At 54.4% G+C, this 16447-nt stretch overlaps 4 protein-coding genes across 4 annotated transcripts in view; 1 reads left to right on the forward strand and 3 right to left on the reverse strand.

Moving 5' to 3' along the window:
* LOC131570530 (transforming growth factor beta-1 proprotein-like) overlaps positions 1-4195 on the reverse strand; it is a 24613-nt gene extending 20418 nt beyond the window's left edge. Inside the window, 2 exon segments of the mRNA XM_058822898.1 lie at positions 1691-2074; positions 3640-4195. Of these exon segments, the coding sequence (XP_058678881.1) occupies positions 1691-2063 (373 nt within the window). The 5' untranslated portion in view covers positions 2064-2074; positions 3640-4195.
* The window catches only part of LOC131570466 (zinc finger protein 850-like), a 748589-nt gene that overhangs the window by 438667 nt on the left and 293475 nt on the right, over positions 1-16447 (forward strand). The window contains 1 exon segment of the mRNA XM_058822819.1: positions 5251-5257. Within this exon segment, the coding sequence (XP_058678802.1) occupies positions 5251-5257 (7 nt within the window).
* Positions 6239-11361, reverse strand: LOC131570532 (B9 domain-containing protein 2-like). Its single transcript, XM_058822900.1, has 4 exons — positions 11350-11361; positions 9677-9785; positions 7605-7730; positions 6239-6546 (listed from the first exon to the last, which is right to left on the reverse strand). The coding sequence occupies exons 2-4, from the start codon at positions 9762-9764 to the stop codon at positions 6239-6241; spliced, it is 522 nt and encodes a 173-aa protein (XP_058678883.1). The 5' UTR covers positions 9765-9785; positions 11350-11361.
* LOC131570539 (zinc finger protein neuro-d4-like) overlaps positions 12208-16447 on the reverse strand; it is a 47567-nt gene continuing 43327 nt past the window's right edge. The window contains 1 exon segment of the mRNA XM_058822906.1: positions 12208-12359. Coding sequence (XP_058678889.1) covers positions 12289-12359 — 71 coding nt within the window. The 3' untranslated portion in view covers positions 12208-12288.

Genomic DNA, 16447 nt, shown 5'->3' on the forward strand with positions numbered 1-16447 from the left:
CATTGGGGGGCATTGGGGGCATTGGGGACATTGGGGACATTGGGGATAATGGGGACATTGGGGACATTGGGGGGATTGGGGACATTGGGGGCATTGGGGACATTGGGGGGCATTGGGGGCATTGGGGACATTGGGGACACTGGGGTGGCACTGGGACATTGGGGGCATTGGGGGCATTGGGGGCATTGGGGACATTGGGGACATTGGGGGGCATTGGGGACATTGGGGACATTGGGGACATTGGGGGGCATTGGGGGCATTGGGGACATTGGGGACATTGGGGGCATTGGGGACATTGGGGGGCATTGGGGGCATTGGGGGCATTGGGGACATTGGGGACATTGGGGACATTGGGGACATTGGGGGGACATTGGAGGGATTGAGGGGACATTGGGGACATTGGGGGGCATTGGGGGCACTGGGGACATTGGGGACATTGGGGGGACATTGGAGGGATTGAGGGGACATTGGGGACATCGTCAGGGATTGGGGACATTGGGGGGACATTATCCCCGTGTCCGGCTGTCCCCCAGTGTCCCCACCGTGTCCGGCTGTCCCCATGTCCGGCTGTCCCCCAGTGTCCCCACCCATGTCCCTGTGTCCCTGTGTCGTGTCCTCATGTCCTCGTGTCTCTCTGTCCCCGTGTCCCCCTGTCCTCACGTACCGGTGTCCCCCTCAGTGTCCCCATATTGTCACGTCCCTCTCAATGTCCCCAATGTCCCCAGCGCTCTCCATGGGGAACCGCAGCAGCTCCTCGGCACAGCGGCTCCTCGTGCTCCTGTCCCCCCACGTGTCCCCATATCTCCGTGTCCACCTGTCACCTCCAATGTCCCCACGTCCCTGCCATGTCCCCAATGTCCCCCATGTCCATCTGTCCCCCCAGTGTCCCCAGTGTCCCCAGTGTCAGTGTCCCCTACCGTCCCCGGGGCTCTCCATGGGGAACCGCAGCAGCTCCTCGGCACAGCGATCCTGCGGCTCCTCGTGCTGATGTTCCTCTGTGTGTCCCCAATACCCCAATGTCCCCCATGTCCATCTGTCCCCCCAGTGTCCCCAATGTCCATCTGTCCCCCTGGTGTCCCCAATGTCCCCAATGTCCGTCTGTCCCCCTGGTGTCCCCAATGTCCCCAGGGCTCTCCATGGGGAACCGCAGCGGCTCCTCGGCACAGCGATCCTGCGGCTCCTCGTGCTCCTGTCCCCCCACGTGTCCCCATATCTCCGTGTCCATCTGTCACCTCCAATGTCCCCACGTCCTTGCCACGTCCCCAGTGTCCCCCATGTCCATCTGTCCCCCCGGTGTCCCCAATGTCCCCAGTGTCCCCAGTGTCCCCAGTGTCCCCAATGTCCCCAGCGCTCTCCATGGGGAACCGCAGCAGCTCCTCGGCACAGCGATCCTGCGGCTCCTCGTGCTGATGTTCCTCTGTGTGTCCCCAATACCCCAATGTCCCCCATGTCCATCTGTCCCCCCAGTGTCCCCAATGTCCCAATGTCCATCTGTCCCCCTGGTGTCCCCAATGCCCCCACTGTCCCCAATGTCCCCGGGGCTCTCCATGGGGAAGCGCAGCAGCTCCTCGGCACAGCGATCCTGCGGCTCTTCGGTGTTCCGGAGCCGGGTCTGTGTCCCCGTGTCCCCCCAATGTCCCAATGTCCATCTGTCCCTCCCGATGTCCCCAGTGTCCCCAGTGTCCCTCACCGTCCCCGGGGCTCTCCATGGGGAAGCGCAGCAGCTCCTTGGCGTAGTAATCCTGGCTCTCCTGGCCCTCCTGGCTCTCCCGCTGCCGCGCCCGCTGCCGCAGCAGCTCCCGGGTGCTGTTGTAGAGCGCCCGCACCTCCTCGGGCAGCGCGGGCGCCGGGCCGGGCTCGGCGGGCGGCGCCGGTAACCGGAGCTTGCTCAGGATCTGGCCCCGCACGGCCTCGATGCGCTTGAGCCGCGCCGCCTCCAGGTCCAGCGTGCGGCACGTGCCCAGGGCGCGGCACGGCACGGCCAGGAACGGGCACAGCAGCACGGACAGACAGACGGACAGGCGGAGGGACGGGCGGAGGGACGGCGGGAGGGGCGGCGGCATCCTGGGAGAGACTGGGTACCGGACACCGGGGTTAACCCTCGGGAGGGACCGGGATAAACCCTCGGGAGGGACCGGGAGGGACCGGGATAAACCCTCGGAGGGACCGGGAGGGACCGGGATAAACCCACGGGAGGGACCGGGATAAACTCCTGGGGATGGACCGGGATAAACCCTCGGGAGGGACCGGGATAAACCCCTCGAGAGGGACCGGACGCCGGAAGGACCGGGATAAACCCTCGGGATGGACCAGGATAAACCCTCGGGATGGACCAGGATAAACCCTCGGGAGGGACCGGGATAAACCCTCGGGAGGGACCGGGAGGGACCGGGATAAACCTTCGGGATGGACAGGGATAAACTCCTGGGGATGGACCGGGATAAACCCTCGGGAGGGACCGGGATGAACTCCTGGGGATGGACCGGGATAAACCCTCGGGAGGGACCGGGATAAACCCTCGGGAGGGACCGGGATAAACTCCTGGGGATGGACCGGGATAAACCCCTCGAGAGGGACCGGACGCCGGAAGGACCGGGATAAATCCTCGGGATGGACCAGGATAAACCCTCGGGATGGACCGGGATAAACCCTCGGGAGGGACCGGGATAAACTCCTGGGGATGGACCGGGATAAACCCTCGGGAGGGACCGGGATAAATCCTTGGGAGGGACCGGGATAAACCCTCGGGAGGGACCGGGATAAACCCCTCGAGAGGGACCGGACGCCGGAAGGACCGGGATAAACTCTCGGGAGGAAGCGGGATGAACCCTTGGGAGGGGCCGGAACAGACCGGGACAGACTCCTCAGGAGGGACCGGGATTAACCCTCGGGAAGGATCGGGAGGGACCAGGATAAACCCCACAGGATGCACCGGGATAAACCCTCGGGATGGACCGGGATAAACCCTCGGGATGGACCGGGATAAATCCTCGGGATGGACCGGGATAAACCCTCGGGATGGACCGGGATAAATCCTCGGGAGGGACCGGGATAAACCCTCGGGAGAGACCGGGATAAACTCCTGGGGAGGGACCGGGATAAACCCTCGGGAGGGACCGGGATAAATCCTCGGGATGGACCGGGATAAACCCTCGGGAGGGACCGGGATAAATCCTTGGGAGGGACCGGGATAAATCCTCGGGAGGGACCGGGATAAACCCTCAGGATGGACCGGGATAAACCCTCGGGAGAGACCGGGATAAACCCTCGGGAGGGACCGGGATAAACCCTCGGGAGGGACCGGGATAAACTCCTGGGGATGGACCGGGATAAACCCTCGGGAGGGACAGGGATAAACCCTCGGGAGGGACCGGGATAAACCCTCGGGAGGGACCGGGATAAACCCTCGGGATGGACCGGGATAAACCCTTGGGAGGGATCGTAATAGACCGGGACAAACCCTCGGCCGGATGTCCCGGGTTATCCTCCCCCGGTTTGTCCCGGTTTATCTCCCTCGGTTTGTCCCGGTTTGTCCCCCCCGGTTTATCCTGGTTTATCTCATTTTATCTCCCCCGCTTTGTCCCGCTTGTCCTCCCGGTTTATCCCGCTTATCCCGGGTGCTCCCGGTTTGTTCCCTACCGGTTCCGCTTTGTCCCGGGTGCTCCCGATCCTTCCCGCTTGTCCTGGTCGGTCCCGCTTTGTCCCGGGTGGTTCCGCTTTGTCCCGGGTGGTCCCGGTTTGTCCCTGGTCGGTCCCGCTTTGTCCCGGGTGGTTCCGCTTTGTCTCTGCGTTATCCCGGGTGGTCCCGGTTTGTCCCGGGTCTGTCCCCGCCGGGTGGTTCCGCTTTGTCTCTGCGTTATCCCGGGTGGTCCCGGTCTGTCCCCGCTCCTTCCTGTTTGTCCCGGGTGGTCCCGGTTTGTCCCGGGTCGTCCCCGCCGGTCCCGGTTTATCCCGGGTGGTCCCGCTTTGTCCTGGGTGGTCCCGCTTTGTTCCTGGTCAGTCCCGCTTTGTCCCGGATGGTTCCGCTTTGTCCCGCTTTGTCCCGGGTGCTCCCGGTTTGCCCTGGCCAATCCCGGTTTGTCCCGGGTGCTCCCGGTTTATCGTTTTTCCCCGATTTCGCCGCTTTTTGCCCGATTTTGTCCCTTTTTGTCCCTTTTTTCCCGATTTCGCCGCTTTTTGGCCCCGGTTTCGCCGCGGGCCCCACCCAGGAAACGGCGCCGGGGGGGGGGGGGGGAGAAGGGAAGGGGGGGGAGGGGAAGGGAAACTGAGTCACGGCCCGGGGGGGGGGGGGGGGGGGGGGGGAGGGGCGGCGAAACTTCCGCGTCTGGGACGGATCCGGGGGGGGGGAGGGGCGGGGGCGGACCCCAAAATGGGGGAGGGGCCCCAAAATGTGGGGGAGGGGCAGCCCCACCCCCCCCCCCAAAAAAAAATGGGGGAGGGGTCTCAGGACCTCCCCCCAAAATTGTCACCTCCCCCATCCAATTGTCACCTCCCCCCCTGCCCAAAAACGTCCCCACCCCCTCCCCAAAAATTGTTGTGTCCCCAAATTGTCCCCTACCCCAATTGTCACCTCCCCCCAAAATTGTCACCTCCCCCATCCAATTGTCACCTCCCCCCTCCCCAAAAATTGTAATGTCCCCAAATTGTCCCCCACCCCAATTGTCACCTCACCACCCAAAATTGTCACCTCCCCCATCCAATTGTCACCTCCCCCCTCCCCAAAAATTGTAATGTCCCCCAAATTGTCCCCTACCCCAATTGTCACCTCCCCGCCCAAAAATGTCCCCACCCCCTCCCCAAAAATTGTTGTGTCCCCAAATTGTCCCCCACCCCAAATGTCACCTCCCCCCAAAATTGTCACCTCCCCCCTCCCCAAAAATTGTTATGTCCCCAAATTGTCCCCTACCCCCAAAAATCGTCCCCTCCCCCCCCCCGAATTGTCACCAATTGTCACCTCCCCCTCCCCAAAAATCGCCACCCCCATCCCCAAATTGTCACCCCCTTCCAAATTGTCACCTCCACCCTCCCCCAAAATTGTCCCCTTCCCCCCAAAATTGTCACCCCCCAAAATTGTCACCCCCCAAAATTGTCACCCCCCAATTGTCCCCTCCCCCCAAAATTGTCCCTCCCCCCAAGTTGTCACCCGGAGCCGTTCGGTGACAAAAACTTTATTTGGGGACAAAGGGGGGGGGACAATGGGGGGGCAACAGAGGTGACAATTTGGGGAGGGGGTGACAATTTGGAGCACAGGGGGGAGGTGACAATTTTGGGGACCCCAAGGTGTCGCCAGGGTGGCCCCAACATCTCGTCCCGTGCCACCCCAATGGTGTCCCCAAGGGTGTCACAGTGCCACCCCAATGGTGTCCCCAAGGGTGTCACAGTGCCACCCCAGTGTCCCCAATGGTGTCACAGTGCCACCCCAGTGTCCCCAATGGTGTCACAGTGCCAACCCAATGTCTCCCCAACGGGTGCCACAGTGCCACCCCAGTAGTGTCCCCAACGGTGTCACAGTGCCACCCCAGCGGTGTCCCCAATGTCCCCAACAGTGTCACAGTGCCACCCCAGTGTCCCCAAGGGTGTCACAGTGCCACCCCAGTGGTGTCCCCAATGGTGTCACAGTGCCACCCCAGTGTCCCCAATGGTGTCACAGTGCCACCCCTGCGTCCCCAATGGTGTCACAGTGCCACCCCAGTAGTGTCCCCAATGGTGTCACAGTGCCAACCCAATGTCCCCAATGGTGTCACAGTGCCACCCCAATGTCCCCAATGGTGTCACAGTGCCACCCCAATGGTGTCCCCAATGGTGTCACAGTGCCACCCCTGTGTCCCCAATATCACAGTGCCACCCCAGTGTCACAGTGTCACCCCAATGTCCCCAATGGTGTCCCCAATGTCACAGTGCCACCCCGTACTGGGCCATGTTCCGTGCCACCACGGCCAGCGTCAGCGTCACCGTCCCCAATGGTGTCCCCAATGGTGTCCCCAATGTCCCCAACGGTGTCACAGTGCCACCATGACCAGCATCAGCGTCACCGTCCCCAATGGTGTCCCCAATGTCCCCAATGGTGTCACAGTGCCACCCCAGCGGTGTCCCCAATGTCCCCAATGGTGTCCCCAATGTCCCCAACGGTGTCACAGTGCCACCCCGTATCTGGCCATGTTCCGCGCCACCACGGCCAGCGTCAGCGTCACCGTCCCCAATGGTGTCCCCAATGTCCCCAATGATGTCCCCAACGGTGTCACAGTGCCACCCCGTATCGGGCCATGTTCCGCGCCACCACGGCCAGCGTCAGCGTCACCGTGCCCGCGCTCTCGGTGCGCAGCCGGAACCTGTCCCCCGCGCCGCTCACGGCCACCTCGGGCACGCGCAGCTCGGGGCCCCCCGTCCCCAGCAGCCGCTGCCGCCGCGTCCCCCGCGGGCGCCAGGTGACGCAGGTGACGCGGTGACAGCCGGGCGCGCTGGGCACGTGGCACACGCCGTAACCGGCCAGGCCGCGGCGGCCCCACGTGTCCACGTGCCACACCTCGAGGAGCAGCTTCGGCCACCCTGGGGACAGTGGGGACATTGGGGACATTGGGGGCGTTGGGGACATTGGGGACATTGGGGGCGTTGGGGACATTGGGGGCGTTGGGGATGGGGACATTGGGGATGGGGACATTGGGGGTGTTGGGGACATTGGGGGCGTTGGGGGCGTTTGGGACATTGGGGGTGTTGGGGACATTGGGGGTGTTGGGGACATTGGGGCCATTGGGGACATTGGGGGTGTTGGGGACATTGGGGCCATTGGGGACATTGGGGGTGTTGGGGACATTGGGGGCGTTGGGGGCGTTTGGGACATTGGGGACGTTGGGGGCATTGGGGACGTTGGGGACATTGGGGCCATTGGGGACACTGGGGGTGTTGGGGACATTGGGGCCGTTGGGGTGGCGTTGGGGACATTGGGGGCATTGGGGGGGCATTGGGGACATTGGGGGCGTTGGGGACATTGGGGACGTTTGGGACATTGGGGGCGTTGGGGACATTAATGGGGACATTGGGGGGACTTTGGGGACATCACTGGGGACACCGGGGGGCTCAGGGATGTTGGGGACATTAATGGGGACATGGGGGGCTCAGGGACAGGGGGTGTCCCCAGGTGTCCCCACCTTGCAGAGCCCCCGGGGTGTCCCTGGATGTCCCCAGGTGTGTCCCCAACGCCCCCAATGTCCCCAGGTGTGTCCCCAATGTCCCCTCACCCTGTAACCCCTTGGTGGCCAGGTGCATGTCCAGCGGGTGTCCCCAATGTCCCCAGGTGTCCCCAATGCCCCCAATGTCCCCATTGTCCCCAATGTCCCCAGTGTCCCCAATCCCCCCAATGTCCCCAATCCCCCCAATGTCCCCAGTGTCCCCAATGTCCCCAGTGTCCCCAGGTACTTTGCAGCCCCCTGGTGGCCAGGTGCATGTCCAGCGGGTGTCCCCAATGTCCCCAATCCCCATAATGTCCCCAATGTCCCCAATGTCCCCCCAATGTCCCCCCATTGTCCCCCCATGTCCCCAATGTCCCCAATGCCCCCAATGTCCCCAATGTCCCCAATCCCCCCAATGTCCCCAGTGTCCCCAGGTACCCTGCAGCCCCCTGGTGGCCAGGTGCACGTCCAGCGGGTGTCCCCAATGGGCCACATCGTCCACCTGGGGGTCATCGAGCTGCGTCTGCCCCGCCCCCACCCCGGCCAGCAGGGTCCAGGCTGCACCTGGGATACCCAAAATCACAGGAAATCACCTCAAAACCGACCCCAAAATCACCCCAAAAATCACCCCAAAAATCACCCCAAAATCACCCCAAAAATCACCCCCAAAATCACCCCAAAAATCACCCCAAAATCACCCCAAAAATCACCCCCAAAATCACCCCAAAAATCACCCCAAAAATCACCCCAAAAATACCCCAAAAATCACCCCAAAAATCACCCCCAAATCACCCCAAAAATCACCCCAAAAATCACCCCCAAATCACCCCAAAAATCACCCCAAAATCACCCCAAAAATCACCCCCAAAATCACCCCAAAAATCACCCCAAAAATCACCCCAAAAATCCTCCCAAAAATCACCCAAACAGCCCCAAATCCCCCCCAGTCTTTCAAAATTACACCAAAATCTCCCCAAACCCCACAAAAAAACCCCAACCCCCCCCAAAATCTACTTCAACTCCCCCCAAACCCCAAAATGCCCCCCAAAATTCCCTCAAATCCCCCCAAAAATCTCCAAAATCCACCCCCAAAATCCTCCCAAAAATGCACAAAAATCCCCCCTAAAATCCACCTCGAAATCCTAAATCCCTCTGAAATCCCCCCAAAATTCCCTCAAATCCCCCCAAAATTCTGCTGGACCCGCCCAAAAAATCCCTCAAAACCACCCCAAAAATCCCCCAAACATCCCCAAATCCCCCTCAAAAATCCCTAAAATCCCAAACATCTCCCTCAAACCACCCCAAATTCCCCCAAAAATCCCTAAAAATCCCCCTAAAACCACCCTAAATCTCCCTAAAACTCTCCCCAACTCTCCCCAAAACCACCCCAAAAATGCCCCAAACACCCCCAAATCCACCTCAAAAATCCCTCTCCAAAATCTCCCCAGGACCCCCAAAATCCCCACCAAAACCCCCCAAAATTGCCCCAAATCCCCCAAAATTCCTTCAAACTTCCCCAAAATCCTCGAACTCCCTCCTCAAATCCCCCAGGAGCCCCCAAAATCGCCCCAAACCCCTCCCCAAATCACCTCTAAATCCCCCAAATCCCCCCAAAATTCCCCAAAATCCCCCAAAATCTCCCAAAATCCCCCCAAAATCTCCCAAAATCCCCCAAATCCCCCCAAAATTCCCCAAAATCCCCCAAAATCTCCCAAAATCCCCCAAAATTCCCCCCAAATCCCCCCAAAATCTCCCAAAATCCCCCCAAAATCTCCCAAAATCTCCCCAAAATCTCCCAAAATCTCCCAAAATCCCCCCAAAATTCCCCAAAATATCCCGAAATCTCCCAAAATCCCCCAAAATTCCCCCCAAAATCTCCCAAAATCCCCCCAAAATTCCCCAAAATCCCCAAAATCTCCCCAAAATTCCCCCAAATCCCCCCAAAATTCCCCAAAATCCCCCCAAAATCCCCCCAAAATCTCCCCAAATCCCCCCAAAATCTCCCAAAATCCCCCCAAAATCCCCCAAAATCCCCAAAATCCCCCCAAAATCTCCCCAAATCCCCCCAAAATCCCCCCAAAATCTCCCAAAATCCCCCCAATATTCCCCAAAATTCCCCAAAGTCCCCCCAAAATCCCCCAAAATTCCCCCCAAAATCTCCCCAAATCCCCCCAAAATCTCCCAAAATCCCCCCAAAATTCCCCAAAATCCCCCCAAAATCCCCCCAAAATCTCCCCAAATCCCCCCAAAATCCCCCCAAAATCCCCCCAAAATTCCCCCCAAAATTCCCCAAAATCTCTCAAAATCCCCCCAAAATTCCCCAAAATCCCCAAAATCTCCCCAAAATTCCCCCAAATCCCCCCAAAATCTCCCAAAATCCCCCCAAAATCCCCCCAAAATTCCCCAAAATCCCCCCAAAATCTCCCAAAATCCCCCAAAATTCCCCAAAATTCCCCAAAATCCCCCCAAAATCCCCCCAAAATTCCCCAAAATTCCCCAAATCCCCTGACCCGCGTGCAGCCCCCATTTGCAGAAGAGGCGCCGCTCGCTGAAGCCGCTGCCGCCCTCGATCTGCCCGAAGAGATGCAGCTCTGCCATGGGGCTGGGGAGCCCCAAAACCTGCCGGAATCACCCCAAAAATCATCCAAATATCCCTCAAAACCCACCCCAAAAATCACCAAAATATACCCTAAAAATCCCCCCGAAAAACCAAAAAAATCCCCCCACAATCACCAAAATATACCCGAAAAATCACCACAAAATTCCCCCGAAAAACGCAAAAAATCCCCCCAAAATCCCCCCCCAAAATCACCAAAATATACCCAAAAATTCCCATGAAATTCACGCGAAAAATCAAAAAAATTCCCCCAAAATCCACCCAAAAATCACGAAAATCCCCTCAAAATCTACCCCAAAAATCACCAAAATATACCCGAAAAATCCCCCGAAATTCACTCGAAAAACCCAAAAAATCCCCCCAAAAACCACGCCAAAATCACCAAAATATACCCAAAAAATCCCCCGAAATTCACGCGAAAAATCACAAAAATCCCCCCAAAAATCACGAAAATCCCCTCAAAATCTACCCCAAAAATCAAAAAAATCCACCCAAAAATCACCAAAATATACCCTAAAAATTGCCACAAAATTCCCCTGAAAGACCAAAAAATCCCCCCCAAAATCACCCAAATATACCCTAAAAATCACCACAAAAATTCCCATGAAATTCACCCGAAAAACCAAAAAAATTCCCCCAAAATCCACCCAAACATCACGAAAATCCCCTCAAAATCTACCCCAAAAATCACCAAAATATACCCTAAAAATCCCCCGAAAAAACAAAAAATTCCCCTAAAAATCACCAAAATACACCCGAAAAATCACCACAAAATTCCCCCGAAAAACCCAAAAAATCCCCCCAAAAACCACGCCAAAAATCACCAAAATACACCCAAAAATTCCCATGAAATTCACGCGAAAAATAAAAAAATTCCCCCAAAATCCGCCCCAAAAATAACCAAAATATCCCCCAAAATCTACCACAAAAATCACCAAAATCTACCCTAAAAATCCCCCCGAAAAAACAAAAAATCCCCCCAAAAATCACCAAAATATACCCGAAAAATCCCCCGAAATTCACTCGAAAAACCCAAAAAATCCCCCCAAAATCCCCCCCAAAAATCACCAAAATATACCCAAAAAATCCCCCGAAATTCACGCGAAAAATCAAAAAAATTCCCCCAAAATCCACCCAAAAATCACGAAAATCCCCTCAAAATCTACCCCAAAAATCAAAAAAATCCACCCAAAAATCACCAAAATATACCCTAAAAATTGCCACAAAATTCCCCCGAAAAACCAAAAAATCCCCCCAAAAATCACCCAAATATACCCTAAAAATCACCACAAAAATTCCCATGAAATTCACCCGAAAAACCAAAAAAATCCCCCCGAAATCCACCCAAAAATCCCTCTAAAAATCCCAAAATCCCCCCAAAAATCCCCAAAATTGCCCAAATCCCCCCCGTTTTCCCTCCCGTTCTTCCCGCCCATTCCCTCCTCCCTCACCCTTCGCCTGAACCCCCAAATCCCTCAAAATTCCCCCCAAAATTTCACAAAATTTCCCCAAAATTTCCCAAAATTTCCAAATTTCCCCCCAAAATTCCGCAACCCGTTCGCTCACCCGCTGGCTGCCCGCGCCTCCACTGCGCATGCGCGGCCAGCGCTTTCCACATCCGGTTGCCATAGCAACGCGTGCCTCACGCTCATTGGTGGAGACCCCTCTAGCCACGCCCATTGCGGGCGGGAAAAAGCACTGCGCATGCGTGAAACTCCATTTTGACGACCGGGCGCCGCCATCTTGGGTGTTTCCACATGGGCGCCGCCATTTTGAGTGCGTCAGCGAGCGCGGCCGCCATTTTGAATTCGCCGCCGCCATTTTGTGTGTACCGACGCCATCTTGGGCGTCCCAGAGTGGCCCCAAAATTGGGGGGAAAAAACCCCAAAAATTTGGGAATTCGCAGCTCCTCCCCCTCCCCAAATTCTCGCCCCTCCCCTTCTCCCAATTCCCGCCCCTCCCCCTCCTCAATTTCAACCCCTCCCCCTCCCCAAATTCCCCCCCAAATTTTTGCCTCTCCCCCTCCTCAAATTCCCCTCCAATTTCCCAAACTTCCCCAAATTCTCCGTCACTTTTCGGGGGATGGGGGGGGGGGTCACCCCCAAATTTACTGCACGCACACCACAGCACAGAATCGACCACGACACCACGGGGGGGAACCCCAAAATTCGGGGGGGGGTCCCCAAAACCCCCCCCAAAAAAATTTGGGCTGCGAGGGGGATGGGCAAAAACCCCTCCCCCCCCAGAAAACAACACCAAAACCCCCCAAAACCCCAAAAATCCCCCCAAAATCCACCCGGGATCGGGGGGAGGGGCCCCCCCCCCAATTTTCCCATCATGCAACACTTTGTGCCCCACCCCCCCCCACCCCCCAAATCGGAGCCCCCTCCCCAAATTTTCCCCTCCCCCCCCCAGCTCTGTTATGGCTTTTGAAGGATTTTTGGGGGGGTTTGGGGTTTTTTTTTGGGGTTGTTTTGGGGGGTTTTGGGGGTTTTGGGTTCCCCCCTAGGTGAGGGTGATGAAGGCCGAGGCCTTTTCCTTCAGCTGCCTCAGGCACAGGTGGCAGCTCCAGCTCCCTGCGCCAAAAAAACCCAAAAATACCAAATTTCAGCCCAAAATGTCTGGGGGATCAAATTCCCATAAATCCACCCAAAGTTCCCCCCAAAAAATCCCCCAAAATCTCTGAAATTCCACCCAAAATCCTCCCCAAAATCTCCTCCAAACTCCCCAAATCCCCCACAAATCCCCCAAAAACTCAGTGATCACCCAAAAATCACCCCAAAATCCCCTAAAAATCCCAAATACCCCAAACATCCCCAAAAATTCCCCCAAATATCCCCAAAATCCCCCCAAAAATCTCCCTAAAAATTCCCAAATCTCTCCAAAAAAACCCCATTAAAATCTCCCCAAAAACCTCCCCAAAATCACCCCAAAAATCTCCCTAAAAATTCCCAAATCTCTCCAAAAAAAACCCATTAAAATCCCCCCAAAACCTCCTCAAAAATCTCCCTAAAAATTCCCAAATCTCTCAAAAAAAATCCCATAAAAATCCCCCCAGAAACCTCCCCAAAATCCCCCCAAAATCTCCCTAAAAATTCCCAAATCTCTCCAAAAAAACCCATAAAAATCCCCCCAAAACCTCCTCAAAAATCTCCCTAAAAATTCCCAAATCTCCCCAAAAAACCCCATAAAAATCTCCCCAAAAACCTCCCCAAAATCACCCCAAAAATCTCCCTAAAAATTCCCAAATCTCTCCAAAATAACCCCATTAAAATCTCCCCAAAAACCTCCCCAAAATCACGCAAAAATCTCCCTAAAATTCCCAAATCTCCCCAAAAAAACCCCATAAAAATCCCCCACAAACCACCCCCTAAATCCCCAAAAATCCCCCCAAAATCCCCCCCAAAATTAAAAAAAAAAACCTGCCAAAACTCCCAACAAAAATCCCCAAAAAATCCCCCTAAACCACCCTGAAACTCTTCTAAAAATCCCCAAAAAATCCGAAAAATCCCCAAAATCCCCCCAAAATCTGCAAAAATTCGCAAAATTCCCCAAAAATCCCCCTAAAAAACCCCAACTCCCCAAAAATCCCTAAAAAATCCCCCCAAAAAATCCCCAAAATCACACAAAAACTCCACAAAATCCACCTAAAAATCCCCCCAAAAAATAAAAAACAATCCCAAAACTCCTCCTGCTAAAACCGTCCCAAATCTCCCCAAAACTCCCAAAAATCCCCCTAAAAATCCCAAAGTCCACATCAAAATTCCCCAGCCCCCTAAAAACCCCAAAATCCCTGGAAAACCACCCCAAATCCTCGGAAAGCTCCCGAAAAATTCGCAAAAAGTCCCAAAATCCCCAAAATCCCTCCAGAAATCCCCAAAAAAATCCCCCCAAAATCCCCCTAAAACCACCCCCAAATCACCCTAAAACTCCCCCCCAAAATCCCCCCAAAAATCCCCCAAAAATCCCCCACAAAATCCCCAAAAATCCCCCCAAAAACCTCCCCAAAATCCCAAATCCTCCCCAATCCCTCTCAAAATCCGCCCCCAAAAATTCCCCAAAACCCCCCCAAAACTCCTAAAATCCCCCCAAAATCCCCCCAAATTCCCCCAAGTTACCCAAAAACACCCAAAATCACCCCCAAAACCCCAAACCCCCCAAAATCTCCAAAATCCCCAAATTGTCCCCCAAAATTCCCCAAAAAATCCCTAAAAATCCTAAAAAAAAACTAAAACCACCCAAACCCCCCCAAAATCCCAAAATAATCCCCCCAAAATCCCCAAAAATCCTAAAAAAAAAACCCTAAAACCACCCAAAACCTCCCCAAAATCCAAAGCAAATCCCCCAAAAATCCCAAAATCCCCCAAAACCCCAAAATCTCCCCAAAATTCCCCAAAATCCTCCCAAAACACCATAAAATCCACCTAAAACTACCCAAAATCGCGTAAAACCACCCCAAATGCCCCCAAAAATCCCAAAATCCCCCCAAAATCCTAAAATCTCCCCTCAAAAATCCCTAAAATCCATCTAAAAACCCAAAAAAACCCAAAATCCCAAAAAGCTGCAAAATCACCCCAAAACTCCTTAAAATCCAACTCAATATCCCCCCAAAAATCCAAAGAAATCCCAAAAAACTTCCCCTAAAACCACCCAAATCCCCCTAAAACTCCTCCAAAAATCCCCAATTCCCACAAAATCCCCAAATTCCCACAAAAATCACAAAAATTCCCCCAAATAATCCCCCCCAATTCCCCCCAAAAATCCCCCCAAAATCAAAAAAATTCCCCCCAAAATTCCCAAAAATCCCCAAAATCCTCCCAAAACTCCACGAAAATCCCCCCAAATCCAAAATAAATCCCCTAAAACCATCCCAAATCCCCCCAAAAATTCCCCAAAAATTCCCAAACCCCCCAAAATCCCAGAAATCCCCCAGAAATCCCCCCAAAAAATCCAAAAACATCCCCTGAAACCGCCCCCAAACGCCCCTAAAACTCCCCAAAATCCCCATAAAAATTCCCCCAAAATCCCTCAAAATTCCCCCAAAAATCCTCCCAAAATGCCACCAAATCCACCTAAAATTCCCCCAAAAATCCGAAACATCCCCCTAAAACCATCACAAATCCCCCCAAAAAAATTCCCAAAAACCCCCCAAAATCCACCTAAAAATCTCCCCAAAAATGCCCCAAAAAATTCCCAAAGCGCCCCAAAAATCCCCCCAAAAATCCACCCAAAAAATCCCAAAATCCCCCTAAAATCTTCCCCAAATCCCCCAAATCACCCCAAAATCCCCCCCAAAATCCCCCCAAAATTCCCCAACCTCCCAAAAACCCCAAAATGCCCCCAAAATCCGAAATTCCTCCCAAAATCCACCCAAAAAACCTCCCAAAACCCAGAAAATCCACCTGAAAATGCCCCAAAAATCAAAAAAGTGCCCCTAAAACCACTCCAAATCCCCCTAAAAATCCAAAAAAAATCCCAAATTTCCCCAAAATCTCAAAATGCCCCAAAAAGCCCCCAAATCCACCCAAAAATCCTCAAAAAAATCACAAAAAATCACTGAAACATCCCAAAAAAATCCCCTGGAAATTCCCCCAAAACCTCCCCAAACGCCCCAAGAACGCCAAAAATTACAAAAGAAAGTCCCGAAAATGCCCAAACCCCCCAAAACCCCCCAAAATCCACCTCAAAATCCCCCCAAAATAATTAAATTAATAAAATCCCCCCGCAAAAAAACCACCCCAAATCCCTCTGAAACTCCTCGAAAAATCCCACGAAAATCTCAAAAATCCCCCTAAAAATTCCGCAACCCCCAAAAATTTCCAAAAAGTTCCCCCAAAAATCCAAAAAGCCCAAACCCCAAACCCCAAACCCCAAAAACCCCAAACCCAAAACCCCAAACCCCCCAAAAACCCCCAAATCCCAAAACCCCAAACCCCAAACCCCAAAACCCCAAAAACCCCAAAAACCCCAAAAACCCCAAACCCCAAAACCCCAAACCCCAAACCCCAAACCCAAAACCCCAAAACCCAAAACCCCAAACCCCAAACACCAAACCCCAAAGCACCAAAGCCCCAAACCCAAAAACCCCAAAACGTCAAAGCCCAAACCCCAAACCCCAAACCCCAAAACCTCAAAGCCCCAAACGTCAAAACCCCAAAAACCCCAAAAACCCCAAACCCCAAACCCCAATCCCCAAACCCCAAACCCCAAACCCAAAAACCCCAAAAACCCCAAAAACCCCAAACCCCAAAACCCCAAACCCCAAACCCAAAAACCCCAAAAACCCCAAACCCCAAACCCCAAACCCAAAACCCCAAACCCCAAACCCCAAACCCAAAAACCCCAAAAACCCCAAAAACCCCAAAAGCCCCAATTCCCAAAAACCCCAAACCCCAAAACCCCCAAAAACCCCAAACCCCAAAAACCCCAAACCCCAAACCCCAAACCCCAAAACCCCCAAAAACCCCACACCCCAAAACCCCAAAACCCCAAAGTCCAAAGACCCAAAGCCCCAAATGGCAAACCCCAAACCCCAAACCCCAAAACCCCAAAACCCCAAAACCCCAAACCCCAAAACCCCAAACCCCAAAAACCCCAAAAACCCCAAAACCCAAACCCCAAACCCCAAAGCTCCAAAGCCCCAAACGTCAAAACCCCAAAAACC

The sequence above is a fragment of the Ammospiza caudacuta genome, chromosome 35 (genome assembly GCF_027887145.1).
Source record: "Ammospiza caudacuta isolate bAmmCau1 chromosome 35, bAmmCau1.pri, whole genome shotgun sequence".
NCBI classification, from domain to species: Eukaryota; Metazoa; Chordata; class Aves; order Passeriformes; family Passerellidae; genus Ammospiza; species Ammospiza caudacuta.

What these genes read in the sequence shown, in the direction of transcription:
- LOC131570532 (XM_058822900.1), bottom strand. Translation starts at nt 9,764, where the DNA reads ATGGCAGAGCTGCATCTCTTCGGGCAGATCGAGGGCGGCAGCGGCTTC. An exon ending in CAAATGGGGGCTGCACGCGG is followed by an intron (nt 7,731 to 9,676) that starts GTCAGGGGATTT and finishes TGGGTATCCCAG; the next exon opens with GTGCAGCCTGGACCCTGCTG. An exon ending in GGCCACCAGGGGGCTGCAGG is followed by an intron (nt 6,547 to 7,604) that starts GTACCTGGGGAC and finishes CACTGTCCCCAG; the next exon opens with GGTGGCCGAAGCTGCTCCTC.